At 38.0% G+C, this 11080-nt stretch overlaps 1 protein-coding gene across 2 annotated transcripts; it reads right to left on the reverse strand.

Annotated features, from left to right (window-relative positions):
• Window positions 1-1520: 1520 nt before the first annotated feature.
• LOC26534253 (progestin and adipoQ receptor family member 3) lies at window positions 1521-10522 on the reverse strand. 2 transcript variants are annotated; one of them, XM_015183491.2, is made up of 6 exons: window positions 10400-10522; window positions 9635-9768; window positions 3564-3701; window positions 2712-2816; window positions 2173-2646; window positions 1521-2107 (listed from the first exon to the last, which is right to left on the reverse strand). In XM_015183491.2, the coding sequence occupies exons 2-6, from the start codon at window positions 9758-9760 to the stop codon at window positions 1877-1879; spliced, it is 1074 nt and encodes a 357-aa protein (XP_015038977.1). In that variant the 5' UTR covers window positions 9761-9768; window positions 10400-10522; the 3' UTR covers window positions 1521-1876. The 2 variants fall into 2 exon arrangements, with proteins under 2 accessions (XP_015038977.1, XP_015038976.1); XM_015183490.2 differs by lacking the exons at window positions 9635-9768; window positions 10400-10522 and adding an exon at window positions 6057-6326.
• Between the last annotated feature and the right edge of the window lie 558 nt (window positions 10523-11080).

Below are 11080 nucleotides of genomic sequence, written 5' to 3' on the forward strand. Positions count from 1 at the left end.
AATGTTGCTGGTATTTAAAGACATGATGCGTGTATAGGCGTTTGTACACCCTATTTCGTTAATTTTATATGTAGATCAAACGTAATTTATTAAGACCTTTTCTCAAATTGATATTCTTTAGACATATTCAAATACTTTATTAGTATCTTGTATATATTTATGTCGATCCTGATACCTACTGAGCCTTGGAAGACAAACGTATTCACAATTCTATAACATCCATTTCCCCTAGGGTATGTTAGCAGCATGTATGTGTATGGAATGGGACTCATTGCTGCAATAGCGAAACTGCGGCGAATCGGGTATTGCCTATATTTCAAGCTATATAGATTTGATCACTTAGCATTATTCCATAGATAAATGCATTTTCTACAAGATTGCTTCTTTTAATTACCTTTATGTATTTTATTTTGACCAAAAAACGGTTTTCAAGTAAATGTTGCCGCAACTTTTGTGTATGGAATGCGCAACATTTGTGTATGGAATGAGACTCATTGTTGCTAAAGCGAACTGGGGCGAACTGCGGCGAATTCAAATTTCTCATATTCTTTGTTCCGTTGAATAATACTATCTATATGGAACATTTAGCCATGCCCACTCAATTTTATACGATTGATGAATTAATTCTATACATGATTGGCCTATTCGAAATACTTGCATTTATCGGATTTTTATATAAAATTGAAAATTAAATTAATATATTGATGAAATTTACAAAAATACCATGGGAGCGCGGCGAAAACCAGTATTTCTACAGTATGACCCTCAGAACATCACCGAAATATACGGTCTCATTTGAAAAATATACCGAGTGGTGCGCGCCAAATCGAACTTTTTTGAATGTGAGCGACAAGGATTTAAATGTTGTCAACCGGGCCTTTATCTATGCCCACATAATTTTATACGATTAATGAATAAATTTTCTACTTAACTGGCCAGTTTTTAGTCCTTGCTTTTATTGTATTTTGACTAAACAAGGTTTTCAAGTAAATGTTGCCGCAACATGGTGTATGGAATGAGACTCATTGTTGCTAAAGCGAACTGGGGCGAACTGCGGCGAATTCAAATTTCTCATATTCTTTGTTCCGTTGAATAATACTATCTATATAGAACATTTAGCCATGCCCACTCAATTTTGTACGATTGATGAATCAATTCTATACATGATTGGCCTATTCGAAATACTTGCATTTATTGGATTTCTATATAACATTGAAAATTAAATTAATAATTGACAAAAATACCATTTAGCACTAAAAAACACCACATGGGAGCGCGGCGAAAACCAGTTTCTACAGTATATACGGTCTCACTTGAAAAATATACCAAGTGGTGCGCGCCAAATCGAACTTTTTTGAATGTGAGCGATAAGGATTTAAATGTTGTCATCCGGGCCATTACCGATTCAACAAATACGATTCCCTCAATTTTGTTCTTCCGTCGAATATTGGTATAATGGAATAATGGTATATTTCAGCAATTTCATTTCACTTCTTGTACCGTTAAAAAATCATTTGAAATGTTTTGTACTTTCGATATTGTATTTGCATTTAAAGTAATTGTAAAAATGGAGTCAACAAGACTAACACAGCTTCAGCTCAAGGCACATGCAATTTCAGAAAGGAAACATCTTCAAAGGAAGTTAAAGATAGAAAGAAAGAAGGGTAGACATAAGCACCTTCCGCTCCGCTCGTGCAGTGCCGACTGACTCGTGGATAGACTAACACGAAACCCTAACTAAACAGTAAGCTATACATAAATTAATCATATCGGTCAACAACTACAACTAAATATTAGTTAATATGCAGATATAGAGTGCTCCATAAGCTATTTACACTAGGCGTAGCAAGAGAGTCCCGCTGCCGGAGCCGGGCCCTCAGGAGAGGATCGGCGCACTGCAGCCGTTGTTCAGGCGGTACTCGGCATACACCAGCCCGGTGTTGTGCCAGTGGTAGAAGGCGGCCACGATGATCAGGTGCCACCAATTGTGCGAGTGCCCCACAAAATCCACCTTGCCCGTGAACCAGCGCTCCGGTATCTTGGCCGCATAGAACACAAAGGCGATGAGGCACAGCAGGTACATGACAACAATGCGGGGCGCCATCAGCTGCAAGATATCAAATCCGATGAGCATTTCTTGTAAGGCAAGGACCAAGGCTAATGTGGACTCACCCGGACCAGCTCGTTCTCCAGTCCACCCATCGCCACGGCCCAGTGGCCCAGAGGAATGACACCGTACGCGGACCAGAGCAACAGCACTGCCACCTTGCCGTTCATGGAGACATTCAGTTTGGGTACCTGCACAGCGATGGCCAGGCCGAACATGCCCATGGCAATGGTCGAGTACAGAGTGCGCAGAAAGGTGTGGCACCAGAAGGCATAGTACATGCCACTTATGTAGATGGCCACCAGCGAGAGGGATATGCCCAGGAAATCGACCGACAGGAACAGCTCATAGTGCTCCTCCGATTTGCACGAGAATATGTGATATATGGCGGACATCAGCATGCACAGGCAGAAGCAGACCAGCAGACAGACGACCAGCACCTGATCGGTCAACGAGGCGTGGATGCGCAGGAACTGAAAGTCAAAGATCGTCAGGGCAATGAAGAGTATGCACCCAGCCAGATGGCTCCAGATATTGATCTACACAAAGAACAAAAACCAAAATTAAAATTCAAATGAAAATGGTCTGTATTCGATTCACTCACCGTCTCGTTGGTCCACCAGAAAATGCTCTGCAGGCACAGCTTGTTCGAGAGGAATGTACGGTAGCCGCGTCGGATGTACGGATTGAACTTCAGATGGCTGGGGGCCTGCAACACACCGATCATATACCGATTAAAAAGGAAAATAAATGCAAATCAAATGCGCTCCACATCGAACAAAAAATGGCACAGAGAATTGTAAATGGAAGCAAAGTTTTTGTGTGGCTGGCATCGAGCCCAATTTACGGGTAGAGCGCCAATTCTGTTCAGGGTTCAATTAAAAGTAAATGAAATTAATTGATTTAATTTAAGCAACTAACAGGGTTTTAGGGGAATATCATATGAAATGGCTATCAGTTGAGAGATCTTCAGTTAAGAGATCTTTGGGATGGGATTTACCATCTTTTAAAGCTACGAAACAATAGATACATATGTCTGTACTATATATACCTGAGGTTTTTCCCATTATACAAATACGAGACTCAAACAGTAGCTTCTTTTTATTTGTGGCCCTCGGCTCGATGTTGTGTGCCTTTATTGTGGCTTTGTGACCTTCATTCAGTTGGCTTTATGGTTTGTTTAATTGTATTATTTTGCAATTGCTGCCAGCGTTTTCATAGGCTTTTTTCAGCCAATTGTTTAGGCACACACCGCCGCAGCCAATGCCCAATGATAATGACAATATGTTTAATGCATGTAAATTGAATGAAAAAATGGTGGGCTTGTCTTTCTTGCCCCTGACCGATTGCGCATTTTGTAGAGTGCGCCAAAAACAATTTGCGATCAATTAAAATTCAGTGTGCGCCGACAATTGATGCCAAATTGACCCCCAAGACATGGTTACGTTCCACTCACATCATCGAAATTGCACAGCCATTTGAATCTCTTCTCATCGTAGCTGGGGCCATGTCCAAGTACATTCGGCTCTTCATTGGACGGAAACTGATGCGATGCGTCCGTCTCCGATGCCGACCCGACCAGTTGGCCATCGAGCTGAAAGAGTCGAAGAAGCAAAATGTTATCAATTAGTTTTCCGGCTCATTCGATATGAATTGGGTACAGCACAGATACGAGTATTCTTCTGGGGGTTTTTGCTTTTGATTCTTCCGCCTTTTCGACTAGACCCTGGCAGCTGTTTTATATTTAGTTTTATAATTGATTTGTTTGCAAAATTTATTTGTATTATCTTCTGGTTATGTGTGTGTGTTATGGGGCTCTTCGTGTTGTCCCTTTGCAGAATGTTTTCTGGTTTGAACCAAAAATTGGCGGCAAGACGAATGCACTTGCGCGTGTTTTTAAAGTACAGTCGGAACCCTTATAAGGCAAAATTTTGAGATTGAGGTTAGGGGATTTATATATATTTATTGAACTCGAATTTTTGTATAATTTAGCTCAATTATTGGCTTGGTTTTCCTATCTTATAGAACCTATATATGGCCTATAAAATATGGCCTGTATATACATATATGTATTATGGCTAAAGATCAGTTGGGGCTAAAAAAGATGAAATATTTATAAATATAATCGAACTTAAGTTCGGTTTTAATTTTAATTTTTAAGTTTGAGAATAGGGGATTTATATATTTATTGAACTCAAATTTTTCTATAATTCTAGCTACAGTTTTGGCTTAGTTTGAGTTCAATTTAATTCAAATAGTCGATAGGAACACTATCATATATTATAGAACATATCTATATCTTTTAGCCTATTTTTTGTTTCTTGCAGGAAAATATGACTTGTATATACATATATGTATGGCTAAGAATCAGTTGGGGCTAAGAAAACATATTTATAAATATAATCGAACTTAAGTTCGATTTTAATTTAGTTTAATTTATTTTAAATCTTTTATAAAATCCTATTATATTCCTTGGTTGGTCTGCGATTGACACCGAAGTTTACAAATAATTCTTTTTGGTGTCTCAGATTTTATTATTATTAATTTTTCTGTGTATGTGTATATGTCTGTGTGTGCGTTGCGGTTCCTGCTATTGGTTTCTGGTTTCGCGAGCGAGTCTCATAATATCCATTGCGAAATTGCAATAAAAACAACAACAACAGAAGCAGCACCAACAACCCCATAAATAAATAAAAATAGCAATAGCGATGGCAACAACAACAACAACAACAAAAACAACAGCCAAAAGGGGGCTTGACTGTAATTTGTTTATACAGTTTCCCCACTTATACGACTAATGCACATTTCGAATAACAACAACAGACTGCCAGTGTGGGAGCTGCATCTCTATCTGTGTGTGTGCGTGTGTGTGTGTGTGTGTGTGGGTGTGAGTGCAAGTGCTTTATCCATTTCATTTCGATGACGTACTGTTGATTGTTTACAACACGTATGGCAGTCCCTGTGTGTGCATTCTCTAGAAAGCTTTTTGTTTTTGCACTTGTCGCGGCAGCAACGGTTCGGACTGTACTACACACCCAAAGGGAAATGTTGGTACAGTCGGTGAATGGCATTGACTTAAAAAAAAGGGAATTCTGGATATAATTCGAATTAGTCTGGAAAATCTAAGGTATTTAAATTTTTGTTATAACTTTCTATTTATGTTCTGGGTTCAAAAAAGTGGACTGGGAAATAGTAAAGAATTTTTAAAGTGAAAAATAGTTTTGGGTTCAAAAAGAAAGGCTATTTCACAGTAAAGAATTGTCGTTGTTAAAGGATCACTCGACAGGAAGAAAACTTTACGACTTGGCAGTAGGATAACATTTTGAACTTAAATCTAACCATTAAAAAACATTTTTGAAGTTTGTGGAACTTTGGGTTTCAGGCAAAGTTGAGATAAAAAGTTGTCTGCCTTCCAAATAGTTTTTTTATGGCAAAAAACAGCAATGGATCGCATTAATTTCACACATTAATTGTCATTACCAATTTGGAATCATTAAAATCTGCATTACAATTAGATGTTTCGTACTTAAAAAAAGAAATTTTGTTCTCTCCGTTTTTGTATTTTTTATAATAAAAAAAACCATTACATACACATACAAATTGATTATTTATACACAAATATTTTTGCATTTGAATATTTGGTATCACCAACATTTTCGCTTGGGTGTACATGCACGCTTTGCGTGTGGAAAACAGCTGCAACACCAGCTGTAAATGGCGGGAGGGTGGCTGCGATTCAACAACTTGACACCGTGCAATTATCAAATATTTTCAGCAAATAAACACCGACACAAAACGAGAATCCCGAGAGACTTACTAATAGTTAATTGTCGGCAAATACTAGAACCGTACCTAATGGAACAGGATGTGCAATTAATTCCCCATTGACGTACTTTCGTTACGTGTGTCCCGTACAAACACTTTTGATTTATTTTTGGGTATGGCTTACGTCTATCTTTTTGCAGCGCCTCAAATCGTTTGTGGTTGTTGTTGTTGTGGTGACAATAGTGGTCTCCATTTTTCAATAATAATCACTAAAAGCACTTTGGATGTTTATAAATTACACAAAAATATATGTATCTTTGTTGTTTGAGCACTCGATTTCGAAAAAAACGTTTTTGAAAGTGGGTTCGCGTCTCCTTAGGGAAGTATCTCCACTTTTCCAACTGAGGCGCAGAACTGGCATAAACCGTTGCGATCGCTATCCAGCGGGCAACTAAAACCCGTCAAGATCCCCCCAGTGTGGGGCCAACAGAAATCGTAAAAGCTCTCAAGCTTTGGGCCACAGCATCTGAGGTTGCAGAATGTTTTGTTGAGTGCCCCCAAAAGCTTGCCTGAGAGGGGGTCGACAGTTATGCCGAAATTATGCGAAATTTCATTGCTGATGAGAGCTTTCATCGGTTGTGCAAGCGGCCTATTTCGGTCAAGCCATGTTGTTGGTACCCTACCCTATCCGCATCAAAATTATATAACCACTCAAGTCGGAGCCGCGTTGAACGCGTTTACGAGCAGAGAAGAGACTGCTCTCTCCTCCTGACAACCTATCGCCCATAATTTGAACCGCATTGAACGGTTTAGAATTGAATTCTATAAACATTTCCATACTGATGATATCTTGGAAAAATACATATGTACATATGCACTCCGATTCTTAATAAAACATTCCGTAAACAATTTGTTATTTCTTCCTGAAAGTAATTTAATCGCGTAAATCTCGGTTCGAAAATGAACCCTCCTCTGGGTGTATAAATTACACTAGTCAACAAAGTCTTGGTATTTTTGTTGTTTCTATTTGATGTTGGGTATTACTTCAAAGGGCTATAGCCTAGGCGTTAATCCAACGATTTTCGATGATCGTTCTTATAGGAATAAAACATAAAACACTAGTCAACAGCCAAAAAAAAACCCTACCATCAAATCCACTTTTTCTGATAAAAAAAAACATAATATCACAAAAAAAAAAACTCCGCCATTAAATCCATTAAATTCTGATACAAATATAAAAAAAAAAATTTTTATTTTTTTTAAGTTTGGGTTTTCTATTAAAAAAAATTAAAAAATATTGTTTTTTTTTATCAGAAATCTTGGAATTTGTATAATAAACGAGGCCTAGTGATCGTTCCTAAATATATAAATAATACATAAAACAGCACATATAAAATTTTTTTCGACTTTTTCAGATTTTATAAAATTCAAATTTCGTTCAAAAACACCTAAAAAATACTACATTTTGCATTTGAAAGCTCACAGACGGTAAGCATAAGGTACAGTTTCAACGCCGTTTGATAGTTTCAGAATGTAAAAATTCTAAAACTACCTCTGACAAACAAAAAAAATATTTGATAATTTTGTTCTATAAAAACCCCTAAATATAAAAAAATATTGGACAAATATGGTTTTTTTTAATCAGAAAAAGTGGATTTGATGGCAGTGTTTTTTTTTTTGCTGTTGACTAGTGTTATAGCTAAGACTTTCTGCAGGGTATACAAAGTCAATCAGTTATCAGTGTCAATAGGTGGGGCACATTCACCCTGTTCATTGAGAACAATTTGTAAACAGAGTTGCATAAGCCGCGAGGGCTTGAGCTTTTCTCCGGCTCTTGACGTTGTAATTGCTGTGCACGATCTCAAAATACGGATGCAAGATTCGTATTAAGCGCATTCGAGAGAGTCGTAAATAAAAATGGAAACCCGTTTTGGCTTTCGTTGAACTTCAGAGGAATTCCGCGTGAGCCGAGGGCTTTCGCAACATAATGTAAACATAATGCGTAACCAGATATCGGTGTGTGGTGTGGCAAGCTCTAATCGGTCACAAACCGTCCCGGTCCCCCTTGCAGCAGTCCACAATTGAGTCTCAGCCCGACCTTGACTCCAATCGCTCGAAGCCGTCTAGTGCGCCAGCAGCCCTGAGGCCTGGCCTGGCCTGGCTATGGCAAAAATAGCGCACTCTGCTACTTTTCTTTAAGGTTAGCCAACGATCGCTCGCTCTCGGCCCAATGAGCAATGAGCTTTCGCTACGCCGTTCGGCGTGTGGCTTTTTTCAGCAGATGCTCGATGCTCGATGCACGTGTCGTTTCGTCACAGGTATGAGCAGGTGCGCGGGGTCATGTATATATACATATATGTATATATTGTCATATAAACAAATATGTACTTAAAGTATAATCAATGTTTCTGAGTGTAGCTTTAAATGTTGTTAAAAATACAGCAAATATGGAATGCACAATTTACGTAGCTTTGAGCCTAGTTTTACAGCAGGTCTATAGATAACTCATGTTTGCACCCATGAAAGAAAGGTGTTTCAAGACTTTTATAGGTACTAATGTGATCTAAGCTTGTTTATCTATTATAAACAAACCTGAAACGACACCAAAATAATGCAGCTATACAAATAAAATAATAAAGCTCAGGAAATACTTTTCTTCGACTTTTGCTGAGTTTTTAAAATTAAAATAAAAAAAAATACAACTTTAAGGAAATATACAACAATAGAGGTTTTTTTCGACTTTTCCGGAATTTGTAAAATGTTAAAAAAAAAAATAATAATAATACAACTTTAAGGAAATATGCCACAATATACTTTTTTCCAGTTTTCCTGAGTTTTTAAAGTTAAAATAAAAAAATAAAACTTTAAGGAAATGTACAACAAATTGTATGAATATTATTATTTTATAATCAAATATAAATTAAATAAAAAACAAACAAAAATTGAACAAATTAATTTTTTCGACTTTTCTTAATTTTTAAAGTTAAACAAAAATTTAAGAAAATATACAACCATCTGGGTACAAATTGTTAGATGCATTTATCCGCTTTTCAGAATTGCAAAGTTTATTACAAACAGATGTCAGATAAGTTAAGTTATGTTATGTAAAAAAAAAAAACGCTACCACTAAAAAAATTTTAACTTAATTTTAAATTCCCATTTAAATTACAAAAAATCTTGAACAGAAAAAATTGGTCTGGTTTGTGGACTAAAAGTGTTTTTGCATAGTGTTATCAGTAAATTTCATTTTTACGATTAATTTTTTTGCACATTAAAGTTTTAAATAGTGTTTTTGCAAATTAATCTAAAATCAAGCTGATGTTATACAGTTTTTTAAGAGGGCAAGGGTAATAAATGAATATAATACATATAGCAAAAGTACTACATTGTTCGGAGACATGTCTGCCCAAAGGACTTGACGCTAAAGATTAAATTCTTGACTCAACTTCCTTAATGATTTTGCTTTTCGCTTCAAGAATATTTGTTTAAAAGTGTAGGCACACATGTAAAGGCGTCTAAACACACTTCAAAAACAACTGTTTTCCTATAAAGTTGAGCCTTTCATGATTTTAAGCGGAAAAAAAGTTTTTCTTTGGAAGTCTTAGGCGATTGGTGGAAAATAAATCCCTCATTATTACACAGGAAAAAACTCAAACAACATATGGCTTGAATGTACTGTTATTGTGTTTCGCAAAGAAAAACTTTGCCTGGACTTTGTACTTTGCACTCATTCTGGTGCTCTCTGCCACTATCAGTACTCACCCAGCAGCCACTATCAGCGGCACCATCCTTTGCCGCCGCCTGGCGAATGTAGCACGCCGACTCGGCGACGCTCAGGCACTCCGATTCGGCGTTTGCCTCGAGGATATCGTGCGGCCGGGGACTCATCTCGAAGCCTGGACAGAACGAATAGAGTTTACAGTTGATTAGAGATCGTTTACGTTTCTGGTTTCATTCGCAAACAGATGTTTGTCGCGGGACTGGCACCGGCATTGGCACTGGCATGGGGCATGTTCGCGAATCGGTGCGAAAATCGAGACGTGCGCCTAAACAAAAGACACTTGGGATGGGGTGTCAAGTGCAGAAGAGCTCTCTGCGTGCTGTTGCCATGTTGGAGTCCACATAGAAAGCGGCTCTCTCTCGCTCTCTTTTCTTTGAAGCTCGGTCTGACTTGTGAGCTTAAGCCGAGCCAGGCGGTTGTTTCTCTGTATGTTGGCAGGACTGCTCTCTCTCTCTCCTCTCTTGCGTGACCCCAAAGCCAAATATACACACTTGAACCAATGCAAATGCATTGCCAGGTGAATTTGTTTTTCAATTCAACAATTACAATTTGTATCTCTCTCTCTCTCTCTTGCTCCCAAAACTGTTTGCATAACCAAAATTTCTAAAGACAATTTTTTAGGTCGATCTCTGGCTGGCTCTTCTCTTCTCTCCATCTCTCTCTTTCTTCAACAATTCTAAGCACGTGCACACGCGTCTCATCTCATTCAGTTTATAAGAAAAAACCTTCAATTGATTTTGAATTACTTTTTATAGAATTCCACACGAATTTTCAATTTGCTGAAAATGTTCTCGCGAACCTCTCGCCGCACGGGAAAAAAATAACTGAAACTGAAAAATCCGCACAGTCGCCACCAAATGCTTTCTGCGCGAAAGAGCGCAAGAGAGAGTGAACGAAAGAGCAGCGATCGGCAGCAAAAGCTCCACGAAACTTTGGTGCTCTTCGGACAGAGCGAGAAGCGAGACCATGGTTGTTGTTGTTTGAATCGAATCTTTTGAATTGATGATGATGCAAATTTAGCATGCTGTAACCAACCATCTCCCTCGCTCTCTCTCTCTCTTTGTGTGTATGTGTGTGTGTGCGGTGACCACGACTGCAAATGCCCTTCGCATTGACTTCCAACCAGTTGGCGGACATTTAATTTTGATTGGCAAAGCTTTTCCAGCACGAAAGCTTTTAAGCGGCTTATTTGAAAGTTAAAGCGTTCACTCACTCGCCCTATAAAAATGTTGTGACAAGAATTACTGAACACACACGCAAATTGGAACAGCTTAATGGCCCTATAAAAATTATCTTATTACCCGAAATGTATATCTGGCACAAACTCTTTTCGCATCTGTAGAAGTATGCTGTTAATCGGTGAATCTTCACTACCATACTTACAATTATTAACTTATTTGAAGTACTTTTGAGTTCCAACACAGTAT

The sequence above is a fragment of the Drosophila pseudoobscura genome, chromosome 2, assembly GCF_009870125.1.
Source record: "Drosophila pseudoobscura strain MV-25-SWS-2005 chromosome 2, UCI_Dpse_MV25, whole genome shotgun sequence".
In the NCBI taxonomy this organism is placed as follows: domain Eukaryota; kingdom Metazoa; phylum Arthropoda; class Insecta; order Diptera; family Drosophilidae; genus Drosophila; species Drosophila pseudoobscura.